Source organism: Amphiura filiformis, chromosome 19 (genome assembly GCF_039555335.1).
Source record: "Amphiura filiformis chromosome 19, Afil_fr2py, whole genome shotgun sequence".
NCBI classification, from domain to species: Eukaryota; Metazoa; Echinodermata; class Ophiuroidea; order Amphilepidida; family Amphiuridae; genus Amphiura; species Amphiura filiformis.
In genome coordinates, this window is record NC_092646.1 from 2,508,689 (window position 1) to 2,531,384 (window position 22,696).

The 22,696-nt window shown below is 35.6% G+C and overlaps 1 protein-coding gene across 2 annotated transcripts in view; it reads left to right on the top strand.

Moving 5' to 3' along the window:
* The first annotated feature begins 230 nt into the window (after positions 1-230).
* LOC140140818 (lysosome membrane protein 2-like) overlaps positions 231-22,696 on the top strand; it is a 58,393-nt gene continuing 35,927 nt past the window's right edge. Inside the window, exons 1-2 of one of the 2 annotated variants that reach the window (XM_072162574.1) lie at positions 231-430; positions 7,265-7,521. In XM_072162574.1, the coding sequence (XP_072018675.1) occupies positions 7,354-7,521 (168 nt within the window). In that variant the 5' untranslated portion in view covers positions 231-430; positions 7,265-7,353. Of the gene's footprint in view, positions 431-7,199; positions 7,522-22,696 lie in introns of those variants that run through there. The other variant, XM_072162573.1, reaches the window with a different exon arrangement.

Sequence of the window (22,696 nt, forward strand, 5' to 3'; positions counted from 1 at the left end):
TAGAGCGCAGTGTCGGGAAGGCTTCGATTTATCATTCATCGATTCGTTTATGTAAGAGAGGTCTTTGTGGGGCTAGGGTCCTTGCCCCCTTTTGGAACATTTCTGCACGCATTTCCCTCGAATCCATGATAATAATAGACTTTTAAGTTATTATCTAACCCATAATGACATTAACAGGTCTGTAGATCAGTACAAAATTCATAATAATCGTGAATTGGACTCGACGGAACACAGTTATTTTCCGACCTGGTTGCATTTGCTGCTGACAGTAGGCTTACTTCTTTCTACTAATATCTCACAAAGGTATTTTCTTCGAGTCTCCAGGATTAATATGCGCATTGTGATATGTGGTGATATCCCGGGATGATATCATACGATATTTGGGAGAACCAAGCATGATCTGGGATGATCCAGCTGCCTGAAAAAGAAGGTAAAGTCCGGTTTTTTTAAAAACAATATTTATCATGGATATATTATAGCGCTGCAGTAGGAAACAATGCATCAGTTCCACTTGAACTCGGTTGGATTTAAGGAATTTCTCACCGCGTATTGTGTTTTGTTGAACATTGAACAAGTTGGTTGATTAAATAAACGAAATTTTTTGCTTGGCAAAACGAAGTCAATTTTTACTTGCTAACAATTCACTTGGGTTTGTCACACAAAAATGATATTTCAAGTTTTGTTAAGGGATCTAAAATGAGCGTTTATTGCGTTTCGACAGTATTTTTTGTGGGTCATGAGAGCACCTCAGACCTATCGAATTGCATTCTGAATACGAAGCATGTCTTTCTGATATCAAATAATTTTTATTTTTTGAAAATCACAATATAATACAAATTTTATGACAAATTATACAAATTTGATATTTTTCAAATTTTGATATATAACAGTCCTCGAAGTAAATTATATAAATCTAATGACATATTCTTAAAGTGTATGTAGCAGGGAGGAAAAGCCGACGGTCAATTGAAAATTTTGACCTTTCATATTGAAGATATGGATTTTTTCCCAAAAAGGCCTAATTTTTTTAGTGTTTTGGGAAAAAAAATCCATCTCTTCAATACGAAAGGTCAAAATTATTGATCGGTTTTTCATCCCACCTACATACACTTTAATATAAATCATCATATTTATAAAGTTTACTTTAAGTACTGTTAAATATCAAAATATCAATTTTAATGATTTGCCATAAAATGTGTATTAAATTGCGAATTTCAAAAAATCAAAATTATTTGATATCAGAATGACATTCTTCGTATTCAGAATGCAATTCGATATGTCTGATGTGCTCTAATGTCCCACAATAAATACTGTCCAAATCGTTCATACCCCAGCCCTTAAGATAATTAGCTAAGGGCTGATGTTAATTATTAAGGGCAGGGGTATGAACGTATGGACAGTATTTATTGTGGGACATTAGAGCACATCAGACATATCGAATTGCATTCTGAATACGAAGAATGTCCTTCTGATATCAAATAATTTTGATTTTTTGAAATTCGCAATGTAATACACATTTTATGGTAAATCATTAAAAATTGATATTTTTGATATTTAACAGTTCTTGAAGTAAACTTTATAAATCTGATGATTTATACTTAAAGTGTATGTAGGTGGGATGAAAAGCCGACGATCAATTGAAAATGTTGACCTTTCGTATTGAAGATATGGATTTTTTTCCCCAAAACACCAAAAAAAAAAAATCCATATCTTCAATATAAAAGGTCAAAATTTTCGTCGGCCTTTCCTCCCAGCTACATACACTTTAAGAATATATCATTAAATCTATAAAATTTATTTCGAGGACTGTTATATATCAAAATTTGAAAAATATCAAATTTTAATAATTTGTCATAAAATTTGTATTATATCGTGAATTTCAAAAATGAAAATTATTTGATATCAGAAAGACATGCTTCGTATTCAGAATGCAATTCGATACGTCTGAGGTGCTCTCATGTCCCACAAAAAATACTGTCGAAACGCCATAAACGCTCATTCTAGACCCCTTAACGGGCCGAATATTTTTGGGTTTATATATTCTTTCATGTAATTTTACACGAATTTATGGTTACACACAGAGAAATGTTTACATAACTTTATGGGTAAGTATAAAATCTCAAAACAATTAAGTAAAATTTAACTCAAAACTATGTAATATTATTTTACCAAATTTTTTAAAATTTTAATCTTATTTTACGCAAGTTAATTAAAATTTGATATAATTTGGTAAATATTTCATAGTTCTGAAATAAATTTTACTCAAATATTAGTATGAGGTTCTATACTTGCATAACGTTATGTAAACATTTCTCTGTGTGTAGGGTTAAGGTTATAGGATTAGCCTCACGATAGGATTAGCCTCACGAAACATTTACATGAAGGATCGCCCGATTTTTGGCAGGTTAGGGGTGGTCGAAAGGAGGTAAGATATTTTTGACATGTGGAAAGAGGGAAAAGATTATTTTTGGCACTTTGAAAGTTTTTTTGGCACAGCGCGAGCAATTTTGCAGACCCTTTTGAGAATTCACCACTGGTCAATTGCAGGCCCCCGGATGCACCTAAAACATTCCTCTCCCATGCTTCATGGTCTTTTTAGCTGCGGGTAGCAGCTCTATATAAGTCACCATGTCTCTCTGTTAGTCCGTCCGTTAGTCCGTCCGTTAGTAACAAACGCTAAAAAATGCTGTTACGTCAACATCGTTTGTCGCATGGCTATGCAGGTACTTGGTGAGGGGGAGGGCCTATACCGGCCCCATACTGGAAAAGAGTTTCGTCCCGAAATATGCTAATTAGGTCATTAAAGGGGCATTACACGATTTTCAACAATTTTCTGCATTTTTGAAATTTAGATTTTTTGGATGCAAATACTCTTCTGGCTTTATTTGCATCAACATCGTTTGTCACATGGCTATTGTGAGGGAGAGCGCCTATAGGGCAATTAAGGGAAATTTGGGAAAAGTGGGGAAAATGAGGGAAATTAAGGGGAATGGGGGAAATGCTGTTACGTCAACATCATTTGTCGCATGGCTATGGTACTTGGTGGACATCAAAAGTGTTCGGAAACCGAACACTTTCGATGTCAAGACGCTTTTTTCCCGAAAATCGTTTGGACATCAAAAGTGTCCGAAATCGGTTTCGAACACTTTTGATGTCAAGACGCTTTTTCCCGAAAATCGTTTGGACATCAAAAGTGTCCGAAATCGGTTTCGAACACTTTTGATGTCAAGACGCTTTTTTCCGAAAATCGTTTGGACATCAAAAGTGTCCGACATCGGTTTCCGAACACTTTCGATGTCAAGACGCTTTTTTCCCGAAAATCGTTTGGACATTAAAAGTGTCCGAAATCGGTGTGGATGGAAATACCCTTTCTGGCATTATTTTAAGATGAGCGCCCTTAAAGGTTAAGCTCACAGAGGGGTTACAGGTCAAAATAGGGGTCAAACTTAAACCTGCTTCAAAGACACCATAACTGCAAAATTGAATTCCTTGTCCCGCAGCGACCGCTACGGTTACCAACGGTCCTTGTTTTTAATTACATTTTGTTGTTGTTATTATTTTGCTTTCTGTATAACACGTGATTTTCCACATTTGTATACTTATAGAATATGTGACAGGATGATCACAATGAATAGTAAATTAATCGTTCACCCGGAACGTTCAATTGTCATGATTGAACTCCAAAAATAACGTATTTCTGTGTAAACGATATTAGTATAACGTTGCATGTGACCCGTTCGTATTATGATTATAATACAGAAAATACCAGATTTTTAAAAGATTTTGATAAGACCAACGTTGAGAGAATAACCTTGGACGTGCAACGAACTTTGTTTTTTATTATTTGCTTTTAAAGAGTATTCGTGCGGTAGTCAAAGAACCTGAAATGTCGACCGTAAATAGCAATTATACACATGATACACGGTACAAAACCCCCGGGACAAAACCACCAGGCACTTATTGTATCATATAATACCGTATTCCTCATCTTCTGAACTTATGTTTGGATAAGTCGAGGGTTCAGAACCGGAAAGCCTTAACTCACTTTTTGGTCATTCTGAGACTTAAATACCAAAAATAAAACCAGGACGCACCAGGGAGGTAAATACGGATAATTTACTGGGTGGGCAATATGATTTATTTTTGCCCTCAAATAATATTTACTGGGTGGGTAGCGATAATTAATGGCATCCAGGCGTTTTCGGATTTTCGGAAATGTAGACCTCATGCGTACAATTTGGCTTTGATGTAAAAAGTGGACATAACCCTCCCCCCTTTTAGCCGATTTTTAGCATATTCATGTAACAACTTTCAAGAATTGTATACCATATTATATTTCACTTTGGGTATTTACAAATCTTATACTAATTATCACTCACCATTACTCCTTTGTAAGCTTTTGTAGGAAAAAAAAGCAGTAAAATTAGATTGTAATTATTATATGGTGCCCAATATTTTGTGGGGAAAATAATTTACCAGGTGGGCACTTTTGGGCAATGGGCAAGTTAACATGTTATTTACCTCCCTGGCACGCACAGCCACAGATTCTTCTCTAATCGCAAAATTTTAACCCAAAATCAATCTTTGTATGTAAAATGTTTGAGAATCCAAGACTTATTGGGAATTTTTGTATTTTACACTATTTTGGTCCATGGTCTGGGTGAAAATGGCTTTATGTTTGCTTCTCAGGAAAGCAGGAAGAAGTCTTCGGTCATGTAAGAGACCACCTTATTAGTACACTCGGCTTGATAGAATTGATAAGCTATACTTGTCAGAGGGGAACACAAGTTCAATGTGTACAAAAACTATCTGCTTTTGCCGGTTTATCCTCACGGTCCATGACATCACAGAGACAAATCTTCTTGCTCTTGATGCAACTGTGCATAAATTCATGAAAAGTTGACCTGTGCTGGTAAGATCAGCAGCCCCAGAATTTTCCATATTACTCATTTAACTGATGTAAAATATATTTATCAGTTGTACCTTGAAGCTCATGGTTCACCCCTTTTGTCATCAAGGCTTAAGGGGGGTGGGAGAAGGTTAACAATGCTCTCGACTCAAAGCTCACCAGGGAATCTCAATGGTCTAGGAAATTTTCTGTTTTAAATTTTGCGCAGAACAAGATAAGATTGATGAAAATAAAAGTTCTGCTCGCGGCCCTTTCAGCTCAAAATTTATTTCCAGTTTCGGGAAAGGGCAATCAAAACTCTTTTTAGACCTTTTTTAGGCCTTATAGCAATACAAAGACTGCGGAAGTTGAGGTCAATAAGGCCAAGTAAAATAAAATACAAGTTTCTCGTCCCCGCCCGCCTCCTTTTTGGCCGCCGCCTCCTTTTTTTTACTATTTACTATTCAAAAAAAAAAAAAAAATTCAAAAAAAAAAAAAAAAAAAAAAAAAAATCGATTAAAAAAAAAAATTTTTTAAATAATTTGTTAAAAAGTTTTTAACTGTTTTTCCTACCCTTCCCCAACTCTAACCCACCCCAAACCTTACTACATGTATACAAACCCACCCAAGCCCAACTAGCCAAACACCCTTGCCCCAACCCCCAAAAGGGAATTAGGGGTAAAATTGATTTCACCCCAAAATCGGACCTATATTTAGCTTTTAAACTTGGTAAATGCATGAATATATTAATAAAGTTTTAATTACTTTATTTAGCCCCATCTCATCAAAATGGCAATTTTTATGGCTAATTGTAGGAAGAAGAAACCTTTCACATAATTTTGGAAATTAAAAAAAAAATTCTAAAATTCTAAAAATTCCAAAAAATACATTCAAGTGCAAAAGCTTTTTTCTTCTGGGTAAGAATTTTTTTTCTTACGTGCAACAGCTTTTTTCTTGCAGGTTAGAAATTTGATTAATAGGCCCATGCATGCATTTTGTATATGATGACCTATTTATCACATTTCTAACGTGCAATAAAAAAGCTGTTGCATGTAAGAAAAAAATTCTTACCCAGAAGAAAAAAAAAGCTTTTGCACTCGAATGTATTTTTTTGGTATTTTTAGTATTTAGAAAAAATGTTAAATTTCCAAAATTGTGTGAAAGGTTCCTCTTTTATTTTGTTAGCGATGAAAATAACAATTTCGATGAAATGAGGCAAAATAAAGTAATTAAAACGTTTGTCAAGCTGAACAAATGTACATTTTCACTGTTTCTGAATTTTGAAACATGCTTAGCCAAGTGGACTAAAAATGTTACAAATCATTTGTTTTGTCATACATTGCATCAGTATACTCAAATAGCACAATATCGGTGATTAAATATACATTGAACAGCCATATTTGGCATGGCGGCCATCTTGGAAAAAATAGCAAAAAATTGAAAAATAGTAAATAGTAAAGCCCTGCCTCCTCCTTTTTTGAAAAAGTCCGGACGAGAAACTTGTTTCTTTTTTACTTGGCCTAACCGATCACTGTGCATAATTTTTAACCTATTATGCATCGACTTGCATTGCATTAACAAGCAAGACCACTTAACTTTCAATATCTAAAATGGTTGAATAGATAAATCCAGATCGGAAGGATCATAAAGTCAAATTTAAACAAACCGTTGAATCGACTTCAAGTGAACTTCTGCTTGGATTATAAGTTAAAAATGTTTCCCTTACACAATCCCTTGGGCCATTTTTTTTTGGGGGGGGGGGGTCTTCTTCATGATCATTGTCTCAAAATATTCGAATTCAACATACCCGATTTAACAAAAATAGGATGAATCGCGAAATTTCAAAATGTAACAAGTCTTCGCGGTTATGCAAAGATTGCGGAAGTTAAGTTCAATAACCGATATACTGCGCAAAATTTGTAACCGATTGCATCGACTAGCATAATCTCTTTATTCCATGGTATTAACAATCATGACCACTTAACTCTCAATGGTTGAATAGATAGATTCATCAACTTCGGAAGGATCATAAAGTCAAATTTGAAAACTTGAATTGAAAGTTGAAACATGGCCTTTGTAATTTTTTTGAACGCACCGTCGGGTATAGATGTGTGCCGCTGATATAAAAGCGTTTGTTCTAATAATAATAAATAAATAAATAAATAGTATATGCTTGAAGAAGTGCACTCGAGCAGGTCCTTAATTTCTGAAATAGTTGGAATCGACTTCAAATGGCCATCTATAAACTAGAATAAATCCATATAGATGCGATAGGATTATCTCCGGATTATCTCCGTATATAAAGGATGAGAATTTTGATGTCTTCACAGTCTCACTCTGGTTCACCTGACTCTAAACATCTCTGTTTAATTGCAGCATTTCGTCTTTGCCATTGACAGTCCATCCTACAGGGTTTCAATTGAAGATTAACCTATGCACCATCAGTGAACTTGACATCACCAATCATGACTTGTAGGTCTAGGTCGACCTGTGCTACATGTTGCTTGGCATATGCCATGTGTTTTATGGTTACATTGAGTATCATTATCATAGTGAGCATCATGGGGGCTATCAAGGGTCCATCTGCTGTCAATGAGATGGTGGAAGACAAAATATCAACTGTCATAGATGAGGTGAGTAAAGCGCTATTTACAATATTTAGATTATACTAGGATACATGCATTAAAGTGATATAATGTAGCTTTGTACCCAGCAAACAAAACATTTTAAAAACTTTTTAGATTTTGGTTTTGGTATAAAAATGCTGTTTTAAGGGCTTTGGTAACGTGGTATGAACGTTTGCACAGTATTTTATTGTGGGACATTAGAGCACATCAGACATACCGGTATCGAATTGCATTCTGAATACGAAGAATGTCCTTCTGATATCAAATAATTTGATTTTTTTTGAAATTTTTTTTTTTAATTCCTGTGCTTGGAACTGATGGAGGGAGAAAAGACATACATAATGAGCCATCAGTTCCCAACGATCATGAACATAAACATTTTGACAATTAACAGTCCTCGAAGTAAAAGCTAGGCCTAATGATGAAATGTGTCTGGGAAGAAAACCCGACGATCATTTGAAAAAGTTGATCTTTCGTTTATTGAAGATCTTATTTTTACCCCAAAACAACTAGAAAATTGAGGCCTCTTGGGGGAAAAATGTGTGTCTTCAAAGCGAAATGTCAACATTTTCCAACGATCGTCGGCTTTTCCTCCCAGCAATATACACCTTAAAATTTACTTCGAGGATTGTTAAATATGAAAAATTTAAAAAAACATAAATTTTTAATAAATTTGTATTATATTGCCAATTTTTAAATAAAATCAAAATTATTTGATATCAGAAGGACATTCCTCGTATTCATTTTCATCATTGCGCATACAACAATAGGCTTACAAGAAAAAGCGATGTAAATTTCGCTAAAATAAAACTTAACATACAAAACATAAAAAATGCAAGGAGATATCACAGGATAGCTCTAAGCCCAAAAGGCCTATTTCAACAGGGATCCATTATATAATAGTCATAATAGTAGGACCATGTCAGAAGACATTAATAGGATCAAAAACAAAATATACAAGTGAATATTCTGCGATTGATGTCGAAAACGTTGTTCTGACAAAATTTGTGCTGATTTTTAAACGAGTCCCCAGATTTGATTAGCCAATCAGATCGATCCGCTGTTTTCCCGATAGGGGCAGTGGAAATCAGTAAGGTATAAAGGAGTCGAACCTGTGTGGAAAAAAATAATCGAGATAAAGTGCCTTACTCAAGGGCATAACACAATGGTGTCGCTGGGGCTTGAACCCGCAACCTCCCGATTATGAGTCGCAGCAAGTTCCGCTCGGCGATTGTGCTCTCTAGATCAGCAAACCGTATGCCTATAATTATGCCTATAAATTCTAATCAGAATGAAAAGGGAAGTATTATCCGATAGTGCACGAACTAAATATCATTTTACCATTTTTGTAAAAAAATCCATATTTGCCATAAAATCCTTTACAATAAATAATCAGGTAAAGAATAACAAAATCAAAATTTGACGACAATATTATAATTTGGTTAGGGTTTGGTTAAAAACATTTTAATAACATTAAATATCGGGTTATTATGTAAAAGTCATGGAAACGTTTTTGTTTTCAAAATGTTGTTGTAACATACGGTAGTTTTTTGTAAACTTTTTTGCTAAATATTTTGTTTACACTTAAATATGTTAGAATATTTGCAGTAGCAATTCAAATCAATTAACAATTTTCGCTTGCTGATATTTGCAGTAGGTTATTAACAAATGTTTTTGAATGTTATGAAAACGTTTTGCTAAATTGTTGGTCTAAAGTGTACCGGTATAAAATATACATAAAGTTGTGTTTCTTCTTTCATTAAATAGAGTGCTCGATCCTGTGAAGGAAAATATAAATTATACATATTTAGAATGGCATAGACTTGATAAATTCATCTGTGAGGTCAAATTTGGGCCAAAATGCTTATTTTCGGCCCAAAATTAAAAAACCGGGTTTTTGGCCCATTTCTTTTTCGTTAACAAACGTAACAAAAAATTCTTGGGCTAAAATGTTGTTTATTAATTTTTTTAAACTAGATAAAATATCTAGGAACCGTTTTTTTAAAGTTTGGATCAACTTTGAGAAATTTGCACCAGAAATGATTAAAAAATGTTTAATTTTCAAAAAAAAATCACACAAAAAAAACCCGATTTCCGGGCCGATTTCGTCCAAATTTAAAAAAAAAAAAAAAACGGCTCCTAGATATTTGTATCTAGATTTTAAAAAGTAATAAAAAAAATTTGGGCTGAAGAATTTTAACAAAAAGAGAAGTGGGCCAAAAAAACATGTTTTGGGGGATTTTGGCCCAAATTTGAAATTTGACCTCACAGATGAATTTATCAAGTCTTTGCCATTCTAAATAAAATCATACTTTTATTTACTTTAGACCAAAAATCTAGCAGTTATGAGGCCCGAAAGTTTCCAAAATTGCAGGGTTAAGAGAAACCTTAACATATGCCTAATCCTATAAAACAGGCTGCTGATCACTTCGATTTTATATCGATTAATTGCTCACTTTGTAGCCATGCATGTTATGCCCTTGTAATTTTATAGATTCGATTATAAAATTAACACTTGATGCACATTCCAGATAAGTCAAGCTTGCTGCACGGTCGTTGCCCTGCCTTTGTACACTAAGGCTCGGTTCATACTTTATTTGACGTCGAATATTGGCTGCAATGATTCATTTAAGGGATCCAAAATGAGCGTTTATTGCGTTTCGACAGTATTTTGTGTGGGACATGAGAGCACCTCAGACCTATCGAATTGCATTCTGAATACGAAACATGTCTTTCTGATATCAAATAATTTTCATTTTTTTTAAATCACAATATAATACAAATTTTATGACAAATTATAAAAATTTGATATTTTTCAAATTTTTGATATTGTAACGGGACCGAGCTTGCCCCTAATATTTTTATAAACGACTGATGGAGAAGACTAGCCTTCTAAACATACAAGTGGTAGCGTAGTATCAAAGACTAGAATTCTACCCAAGATATGTTGAATCAGTGATGCATGAAAGGAGAAGTAACAGGTAAAAATGAGACTTGACAATTCTGTTTTACATTTGCTTCTTTTGTTATATCTTGTATTGTTATTTTGCTTTCATATCTGTCTTATCATATCACAATTCATAAAATACAAGTAAACACTGGTAAATACACAATCTCTGTTGATGATCATGACGATATTTCCTTATTTCTCTCTTTTAAATCCAAATAATTTACCAATAAATGCTGCCGAATATACTATCTGCTTGAATAATCAAGAAGCATAAAAATACAATTTAATCAACAGAATCTCTCATCACATGACATAGTCGTAGGCTAGGCCAAGGCCTAGTAGGCCTATACAGAGTATCCATGCCTGTACACCAAATACGAGCTTGCCATGCAACAATGAATGCACATAAATACAGTGCATAATTTTCCATAGGATTTGTGCATGTGTGCGGCAAGTCACTTGCCCAAATTAGGCAAAGGCGCTAGGCCAAATCACCGGAGTGCATAACACCCTGGTGTCGCCACTATTGTGGTAGCCAAGCTGCCCCTAGCTCAATCTGAGCTCCAGAGTAGGGCGTATTTGCTTTGGTTGGCAGTGCTTACCTTCTGACTGAAGGTTCGTGGGTGGACTATTGTCCACCAAGCAATCTCATTAATTCGCGTCGTGCACGGCCTTTATATACTCTCCTGAACGCGTTCATGGAACCTTTTGGCGGCTGCGTTCAAAGCGTAAGCTCCGTTACTATGGATATCGCGCAGTCACTCCGCGTCAGGCGCTCACTTTCGAAAAGATTTTGAACATGACGAAATTTAATAACTAGAACTGCTAGCGTTTTTAAATCAGGAATCAAACTGATGACCCCTTTTGACCATGTAAAACATAAAAATACTCAAAAATATCTTAAAATTCTACATCCTTAAACAATTACATCTTAAATAATCCAAAGTTTGATCAACAAAAGTCGTTTTTAAGGAAATTTACAATTTTAGGAAAAACTTGTTTACGTTCAGACGATTGCTGGCCGGGGAATTTCAAAATGACAAATCTAAAATTCTTTGAAACAACACATGAAAAACCTGAATTTTGTCCTCAATATTTACTCGTAGACGGTATGTAATACCTTATTTTGTTCCTGACAAAATTATTTACACAATATTATAAGATCTCTGTACAACTTCTAGCGGAAATAGTGAAATTTGAGGCCAATTTCGCACGCACTTTATGACAAATTTTCTCTGCCGTATATTCAACCCACGGCGACAACAGACGATCGGCAGGTAAACAAATCCAAATATTTACAAAAATATACCTTGTGCAGAGCCATGCAATCATTTTTAAATGCATAATAACGATCAAAAACTACCACGAACATGTGAGCATCGTGACTTTTCTCTAAATATGAATTTGACAAGAGCTAAATTTTCGTATTTCTGCAATGGACAAACACACAGGAGGTAAGCTTAAAAACAGGCCAAAAATCTGAAATCGCATTTTGGCTCTCCGTTTCACTACCCCCTCTTCGAGACTATTTCGTCCCGAAATGTAACATGTATAATTATTTAACTTAATTACGGTACAAAAAAAAAAAAGAGCATTTTCTTGACAAACTTTAGTAGTAACAACGGTAAATTCACTCAATCATTGTTTGGTGACAGGCTGACAATAACATTGTCGTGACCTCGTGACCTCGTGACCTCAAAAAGTTTTCCAAAATTTGATTGGCTATTTGGCCGATTTACGACTATACATACATTATAAAAGCAACTCTATTTCACATGCAAATTATATTATTATGCTTACAAGTTTTATACAAATCTTTCACAGTATCTCTAGCATATTAATCATTTAAGCATCTGCTTTTTATGCATACTTTTCTTCACCAATAAAATATTAATTTACAAGAACCATTTAATTCACCTTGGTGCACATTTCCATCAATTTCATTTTCAAATGAACGATACCAATTTCAATCTTGACTTTCGAGCTAACGAACAGAAGTCTGTCTCTGCATCAAGTTACACAAAACATCCGCTTAACATTTTACATTTTTGCCATCCATTAATGATCAATATTTAAGTTCAGATATTATAAAAGTTCTATATTCCTCAGCGTCCTTTCTTCTGATGGACCTTGTCTTCAGTTCGATATCTTCAACATCTGAGAATCTACATTATCATACCTCTTTCGCAACTCTCATGAGAAACTGCCAGATTGGTTCACCGTCGATCATGAGAGGAACTGTTGACTGCGCCGCCCTTACATCAATTATGCAAGGTGTAAAGAAACCATACATCATCCAATAAAACATTTGACCTGGTAAAGAATAACCATTGACTAGTCAAATATCACTTTTGCCATTCATTCTTGCACCTGAGTTCTATTAAGTCCATGTAGACTTTCTCAGTTGGCAATCCACCCAAGAGCGAAACTTGATTTTCTGTTACCAATGCGCCTACATAGCCTGACATTGCTCTGAAAACATCATGACTGCAATCAGTGAGTCACCGTCGCACCAACCAGAGTTCCAAAATCATAAGATCTGCATAACCGGCCCGTGGTGATGCCTCAACAGTCAGTAAGAGAACACATGATGAGATCTGGTTTATTTTCATTTGTTAATCTTCTTAAGAGCACATGCCGTATACGACGAAACTTAGCTATCTTCAGTAGATAGCACGTACAGACCTAATGGCTATTCAATTAAGCAACCATTATTGTAGGCTTGAAATCGATGTCTAATATTTAACTCTAGATATCTCCGTCTCCATTTTGTTTTTCTTCATCTGTCTTTGTATTCTGCAATATCTGACATTCAATTCAGAATTAAGGCATGAAATCTCATGTAAAACACATGAGTGCCCGACAGTCAACACTGTCCATATTTTTCATGGTGATGTCTCCATGCATATCCACCATTCCGAATGATTGTATAAGAATTGTTGTGTCGAAATAAAGTGAGGTGTCTTTCACGTTATCCAAATTAAGAAATCCAGAATATTGCTCTTTTTAAAAGAACAAGAATTTCCCATAGACAAAACTTGATCAAAAGATTGGCATGACAATACCGCTGCAGTCAGTAAAATCATATCAAACTTCTAATCATGTTTTGACTGAAATAAAATTTCATTTATGAAGTTCTTTTTATTGGAGGCTGCTCCTCTCAGAGTCGAGTTATTATAATTACATAATAACAATTTTAAATGAAAACAATTTTATATACAGGGTCTACATGTATATAGAGTAGACAATCCGCTATAAAACACGTTTATATGATGATGATGCCGGCAAGGCCTATACCTGACTTCAACTTCATAAAACAGTAATTTCATATTTTAGCGGCAAGGAGCTGTGAGCAGGCAGTGCAAAACGTCGGTGAGCCCTTTTCCGGACTTCATACACCACAAGGATCAGTGACTATACGGCGAGGGCTTTTCCGCATATCATTATCCCATAAACACGATAGCTTTCGTCTCCTTGAATCTTCCTCGTAAAGCTATTTACAAATTATATACAATCAGACATTATCACTGCCTGTGTGCATGATAACTGGTCACTCTTCCAGACTCATTCTGATGATGGCAAGTCTCCTGTTGCAAATGAGTTGGTGCACATGCCAGATAGTGTGCCTATACCATCATGTCCATCATCAAGTAGCATAGCTGACCTCTTCCAAAGACTCATCTGAGTTGACAACTTTCTCAGAGTGTCGGCGTATTGACCAGATGAATTCCATTCACCTACGCCTATACGGTCAACTAATACCGTCTGATTATCACTCGGGGTACCTGCTGGTTGGCAGTCTTCCCCATTTATCAAGGGAGTGTCCTGACCACCAGTTAACTGTCTCCTTACATCTAATCGTCTCCTGGCTCGTCTTCTAGATGATGGAGACTTTCGTGTCTTTCTCCCTTTCTTCTTGAAACTGCTTGAGCATGCCATTTGGCAGGGTAGATCATCACAGTTTTTCCCAATTAAGGGAGCATGCGGCCTGGTTAACTTTTTCTGGATCTTTAAGAAAGTTAACCTTCTCCTGGCTCGCATTTGTGATGAGGGAGACTTCCGGTTCTTTCTGGATGATCGCCCAGTCTTCTTTTTCACATCTACAAATTGCCCTTCAGCAATTCCATCTGCACTGTCTACAGATGCTTCATACTGATGCTTTCTGTACTTTTCAGCTTTGTAAAAAGCTTCGGTTTCCACTGCAAACTTTATTGCATCATTAAAAGTAACAGGTTTTGCACGCAGGATATTTAACCGCAACTCGCTCACTCTGATAGCACTTATGAAGTATTTCTTTGCTATCTCCTGTGAGAAAGGACTTGGTATTGTTGGTAAAGCTAGCTTGACTAACTTCCTGATGTTGTGAGCTAGGTCAGGCAATGACTCTTTTGGGTGTCTTACTCTGTTATTGAGTTTCACCCAGAATAGCTCTTCCTGATTTTCGGTTCCAAACCTCAGGTTCAAACAGGCCACAAGTGAGTGGTAATCATGCCGTTCAGTCGGATCCAAATATCCCAGTACACTCTGAGCAACACCTCTTAGACTAGTTGCTAAACATATGGCTTTGGTATAATCATTCCATTTATTCCATTCAGCAACAATTTCGAATTGTATCAAATAGTCTGACCAGGAAGTGGTCCCATCGTAAGTTTGAGGCTTTATTTTTACTCCAGGCTGAGTGTCATTGCTAGAATATTTAGGCCTACTTCTCACTGACTCATCACTTTCATGAACATTAAATTCATCACCAGCTAATATTTCTGAGCTGGTATCGGTTGGAGAAGTTTCAACACTATCTTCAGTCGCTGCCATAATAAATCGTGAGCCAAAATTTGTTAAAATTTTGATTTATCCTACCGCCAGACACCAGTTGTAACGGGACCGAGCTTGCCCCTAATATTTTTATAAACGACTGATGGAGAAGACTAGCCTTCTAAACATACAAGTGGTAGCGTAGTATCAAAGACTAGAATTCTCCCCAAGATATGTTGAATCAGTGATGCATGAAAGGAGAAGTAACAGGTAAAAATGAGACTTGACAATTCTGTTTTACATTTGCTTCTTTTGTTATATCTTGTATTGTTATTTTGCTTTCATATATCTGTCTTATCATATCACAATTCATAAAATACAAGTAAACACTGGTAAATACACAATCTCTGTTGATGATCATGACGATATTTCCTTATTTCTCTCTTTTAAATCCAAATAATTTACCAATAAATGCTGCCGAATATACTATCTGCTTGAATAATCAAGAAGCATAAAAATACAATTTAATCAACAGAATCTCTCATCACATGACATAGTCGTAGGCTAGGCCAAGGCCTAGTAGGCCTATACAGAGTATCCATGCCTGTACACCAAATACGAGCTTGCCATGCAACAATGAATGCACATAAATACAGTGCATAATTTTCCATTGGATTTGTGCATGTGTGCGGCAAGTCACTTGCCCAAATTAGGCAAAGGCGCTAGGCCAAATCACCGGAGTGCATAACACCCTGGTGTCGCCACTATTGTGGTAGCCAAGCTGCCCCTAGCTCAATCTGAGCTCCAGAGTAGGGCGTATTTGCTTTGGTTGGCAGTGCTTACCTTCTGACTGAAGGTTCGTGGGTGGACTATTGTCCACCAAGCAATCTCATTAATTCGCGTCGTGCACGGCCTTTATATACTCTCCTGAACGCGTTCATGGAACCTTTTGGCGGCTGCGTTCAAAGCGTAAGCTCCGTTACTATGGATATCGCGCAGTCACTCCGCGTCAGGCGCTCACTTTCGAAAAGATTTTGAACATGACGAAATTTAATAACTAGAACTGCTAGCGTTTTTAAATCAGGAATCAAACTGATGACCCCCTTTTTGACCATGTAAAACATAAAAATACTCAAAAATATCTTAAAATTCTACATCCTTAAACAATTACATCTTAAATAATCCAAAGTTTGATCAACAAAAGTCGTTTTTAAGGAAATTTACAATTTTAGGAAAAACTTGTTTACGTTCAGACGATTGCTGGCCGGGGAATTTCAAAATGACAAATCTAAAATTCTTTGAAACAACACATGAAAAACCTGAATTTTGTCCTCAATATTTACTCGTAGACGGTATGTAATACCTTATTTTGTTCCTGACAAAATTATTTACACAATATTATAAGATCTCTGTACAACTTCTAGCGGAAATAGTGAAATTTGAGGCCAATTTCGCACGCACTTTATGACAAATTTTCTCTGCCGTATATTCAACCCACGGCGACAACAGACGATCGGCAGGTAAACAAATCCAAATATTTACAAAAATATACCTTGTGCAGAGCCATGCAATCATTTTTAAATGCATAATAACGATCAAAAACTACCACGAACATGTGAGCATCGTGACTTTTCTCTAAATATGAATTTGACAAGAGCTAAATTTTCGTATTTCTGCAATGGACAAACACACAGGAGGTAAGCTTAAAAACAGGCCAAAAATCTGAAATCGCATTTTGGCTCTCCGTTTCAATATATAACAGTCCTCGAAGTAAATTATATAAATCTAATGATAATTCTTAAAGTGTATGTAGCAGGGAGGAAAAGCCGGGAGGAAAAGCCGACGGTCAATTGAAAATTTTGACCTTTCATATTGAAGATATGGATTTTTTTCCCAAAAAGACCTAATTTTTTTTGGTGTTTTGGGAAAAAAAATCCATATCTTCAATACGAAAGGTCGAAATTTTCAATTGATCGTCGGCTTTTCATCCCACCTACATACACCTTAAGTATAAATCATCAGATTTATAAAGTTTACTTCAAGTACTGTTAAATATCAAAAATATCAATTTTTAATGATTTGCCATAAAATGTGTATTAAATTGCGAATTTCAAAAAATCAAAATTATTTGATATCAGAAGGACATTCTTCATATTCAGAATGCAATTCGATATGTCTGATGTGCTCTAATGTCCCAAAATAAATACTGTCCAAACGTTCATACCCCAGCCCTTAATATTTAATAATATTTCCATTCGCAAACAAAATTTGACAATAGTAGCTTATATATTTTTCATATATCCTTTCAAGTTTAAATTATAACCAACAGTTTTCCGTTTTACATGTATAGAAAACGGAATTCAGTATTTGTTGGAAACCCATTTTAGGGACCGTTCACAAACACTTGTAAGGGGGGCCTGATGCAAAAAGGGGGGCCATGAAAATTTTTGACCCTCCTAGGGGGGGCTGAAAAAAATGACCACAAATTTACCTGGAAAAATTGAGTTTATATGTTTTTCTATGGGCTTGACCCATAATTTTCATGTCAAAAAAGGGGGCTCCTGAAATTTTCGAGGTCTGTAAAGGGGGGGCCCGAAAAATTTTCACGATAAAATTTTGTTGCATCAGGCCCCCCCCCTTACAAGTATTTGTGAACGGTCCCTTATTTCATAACTTCCTGGAGAAGACTTAGTCAGACTAATCAACGTAATTTTAAGCGTTAAACAATCCAAGTTCATGCTAACAATATTATGGTTTCTTTGTCAATGACGAGGGTGCAACTGCAATTTGAAAAATGTTGGAAACTGCATTGCAATTCACAAAACGAAAGTTGCCTTTCAGAAAACGTAAGTTGTATATATTTCCAAATGATTGAAAAATGAATACCTGAGTATGAATTGGCCTTAAAATCCAAAGGGCCAATCATCATATACCAGAACGTATTAAACGGTCTACTTCCACATTGCACTGGGCTAAAAGAATTCCTTCACGGACCGTAGAAAATACGATAAAATTGAGCCCTTATTTTTGCCAAAACACTTACACATGACTTAGGTCAACCCGAGTCAGAAAAGTACATTGACTTCAGATACCGTGGGGGGGTACTCAAGTTTGGTTTTGATAGGGACGTGCCGCTGATAATTTGAAAGTGGACCCATAGCCTAAATATACCAATTGATATACCTAAAGTCAAATTTTCGGCTGAATTGAACCCAAATTGTCTTAGTTTTTACAAATTTTCCCAAAATTTTGGAAATTTTGGCTAGATTAGGGAAAAATTGGGCTATTTTCCGAAAAAATTTAGAAATTTTTGAAAAAAGGACCCATTCATATACCAAAATTGGCTTTGAAAAAGGGGTCATTGGTATACCAATAGGCTAAAAATGCTACCCATAGGCCTATTTGCGGCACGTCCCCGTATGGTCATTTGTATTGAGAACCCCCCCGGGCTTCAGATTCATAAAACATATGGTCATTTCGTTATCCATAGCCTCATCCCCCATTTTCTAAAGGTTGAAATTTTTATAGGCCTACCATCGGAAATATCTGGCTACACAATGTTTGAGTGGTAAAAATACCGTCAAATTTATTAATGTTTTGTCAATATATTAAATACATTAAAGTGGCCTATGGAGCCTATACATAATTCTGCAGACGGTTTTATTGGCTTACACAAAACCGGAATCAAATGTGAAACTCTATAAAAAGAGGATGCTGTAATCCCGGATTACTCCTTAAAGGCCCATTCAGTGATTTGCAATAAGTACCAGTAACTTATATGAACGAGTTACATCAACTTACATGTTGAGTTACAATAACTCAACTAATTGGTTCTTTGAACCTTATTTATTTTTCTAAGTTCCCTGAACTTGAATTCAGAAGTTGGCATTACTTAAAAAGTTGACGCAACGACTTACATCAACTTTTAAGTAATGCCAACAAAGTTGATTAGTTGACGGAACTTTTTGAGCTTTTTCAGCATTTTTTAAGTTCGGATAACTAAAATGAATTTTGTTTTGGCAACTTTTACACTATTTTTGAGTTGTCCAAACTTACTCCTTTTGAATTGCGCCAACAAGGCGAACAAGTCATTTCTATGAGTGTATTTTCTTCGTTTTTTGCCAAATTTGTCATTTAAAAAATACCAAATGATCATTTTGCTGACCTATTCTTTACTTTTCAGCAATTTATAAACAATTTTAATTTTTTACACATGCACTGGGATCACTGAATGGGTCTTTAAAGGTCCATGTTACCTGGGTTTGGGCGAGAGTTGAGATTGCCCCCCCCCATATCGATGACTACGCGTACGGTAACTTATTTTGGGCTGGAATTATTACGTGAAATAAAACACCACAGATGTATCGTTGGAAAACACTTTTCACATGAATTATGAGAGAGAATAGGTTTTATTATGTGCTTCTTTTGTCGAACTACCGTAGAAACCCGTCTATAAGGAATAGAAGCGACTGTGATGATAGCATATTTCACGCTAGCGCCCTCCACAATATTATATCATTATGGAATTTGAGCAAATCATTTACCGACACAAGCAGGTATACAATGTATTATTTTATCTTTATTTCGCATCTCACGAGCATAGCTCACTTGGCAAGGCATAAGACTTTGGTTCTTTAGATCGGAAGATGGTGAGTTCGAGCCTCATCACGGTCACACAAACTTTTATAAACAAAATATTGTTCAAACTTTTCATTTATATTTTCTTGCATTTTCTAAAGACTCCTTTCGTGATCATTTTTTTTTCATATTTAGTTTAATTTATTCTATTGTTTTTCTTTTATTGCTTCTTTTCTTTGTCTTTTTTTCTTGTTTAATTTTATTTTTTTCTTTATTTTTCTTTGATTCATATAATATTGGCAGGATAAGGAGAGGAGGGAACTAAAGACCCATTCAGTGATTTGCTCATCCGGACGATCGTAAAAATCATCAAAATTCACCTTTGTCATTGTCATAGATGTGGTAACATAGCCTGCTAGTGGTTCAGCAGAAAACCGTGTGACACATAATATACATTTGGCTACATTTTATTATACGATAAATACGAATTTATTAAACATGGTAACAAATATTCTCTAGCAGATCGGTTATACGATGGAACTGGTAGGCATAGGCCTATTATAAATTCGGGATATTAAATATCTTCCTGACGAGACAGATCTGCGCATGTGGTCAAAGACGATTCCTTACTAGCCACAGACCGTCCGCTGGAATTAGTTGAATCGCTATGGCTGTTGGTCGGACCTCTCATCTCTCCACATCGATTGTGACCTATCCCCGACATTGCCCTTATGAACTCACATCCTTCTGTTTTATTTCAATACGCTGGCGAAGTTACGTAATAATCGGATTAACTACCATAGCAATAGGTGAAAACAATTTTGAATATACCGCGTTATACACTGATACGTTCAGGCGGTACCTCTTCATTGAACCATATCATGCTGCACCTGTAAGATCTTTGAAAAGACCAGTATTGTATTCAATCTATGATTGCAGACATACACAGTACAGGTGATGAGTGTAACCTGCTTGTAGCGCAGCGCGATATGTTCAAAATTGTTTTCACCTATTGCTATGGTAATTAATCCGATTAATTACGCAACTTCACCAGCGTATAATGGCCGAATAAATTCTGACCATCACTTGGCTTGTTGGATTCGTCTATACTACAATTCGCTGTCGAAGTGACGTAATAATCGCAATTAATCACCCGCGTATGTCACCAAACATAGATTGAATACCACTCTTTTCATAAATACTAATCTTACATGGCGAGTGATTAGCATTTCTTTGACAACTATGGTTTAATGCATAGGTGCCACGTGAACGATGAAGTGCATGGCTATATATTCGAAATTGTATTCATCAATTGCTATGGTAGTTAATCCGATTAATTACGTCACATCGACAGCGAATAGCCTATAGTATGGGTTCAAGTGGAACAAAAAATAGTGTATGTCCATTGCTAGCTATGGTAATTAATCATGTTAGTGTTTACATCACTACTTCGGTGAAGACAAGAGAAGTGTGCCTTCTCTACCAACGCCTGTGATATAACAGGTGCAAGCGAAACAAAATTGAATGACCAGAATAGTTTCCTTTGTCAGATGAATTGATTGAAGTTTTTGAAGACACTCTATTCTTGATGGGACAATAGATTCAAATATGGAATAATTATTATTCCTCATCTATTTTTTTATTGAAAAAACTGCAATTGTGGCAACAGAACAATATTTATTTTGATTTCATTTCGAGTAGAAACAAAATCGTGCTTAAGCCAAAAACGCACCCTACCTCAAGAATTGGGATGGCACAAAGGTGCAACATAGGTTTTTATTGCAAAGACGAGGACAGACAAGTAGTTACAACACATCTGTCTAACCGTGGGTTTCGCTATTATTTAGAATAAATGCTTTTACTAGTTTCTATAAAACCACAAAATTACTAAAAAAAACTATAAAAAAAACTATTAAAAAAAAAAAAAAAAAAAACGCACCTAAAATTAAAAGTAGAAAGGTAGATTTGAAGAAAGATAAAAAGAACATGTCAAAAGTTAAAATTAAACGAGAATGAAAAAACGGAACCGGTGCCCGGACCATGCTCTCTTTAGTTCCAAAGTCTGACGCTCTATCAATTGAGCTATACGATCCTGATATACGAAACAGTCGTTATTATGTCAATACAATTGATTGGTGTTACAACATACTTAGATGGAATGCATAGCCACCCAGTGCCAGTATAATATTTGCTCAAACTCCAAATACAACAAGCAACCAATTTTATTGAGGGCGTTTCTTAGATATATCCTTGTAGACGGGGTTTTACGGTAATTCAGGTGTCATTGGGCTATTCCAGAAAATAGGTGCACACCCCCTATAGAGGAGTAAATTTCCAATCAAAGAAATGTCTGGATTTCCAAGTCTGCTTTCTGAAAACGACTGGAATTCCAGTTGCCAATGTTACTGGAAAAAGCTTGGAAACCCTATCAAATGCAGGAAAAATCACGGCAATGTTGAAAATGAGCTCTCAAATTGAGGATTTCTGATTTTGAACTATTTTTCTGCCGGATTTTTTTGCCTTTGAGCACTTTAAAAGTCTGGATTTCCAACAGTCACGACTGGACAAAAAGTCCGGATATCCGAACTCCTCTATAGGGGGTGTGCATCTATTTTCTGGAATAGCCCATTCCAGGTCAAGTTCATGTTCATTTTCAAGAGCCGTTAACCTTGACTATATATATATAACAAAACGTGGCAGGTTGAGGTAAAATGATTTCATAATATTTCATGACAAAGGGTCCGCTTAATAGGGTTCTACTCGCCCTTTTGTTATTATTATGTTTATTTTTATTAGTGTTTTGCAACCTTACCTTTTAAGGTCGCAAAAAAGGTCGGTAAAAAGGTCGCTTTTCTGACATAACTTAAAAAAACTCAGAAAAGCGACCTTTTTACCCAAGGG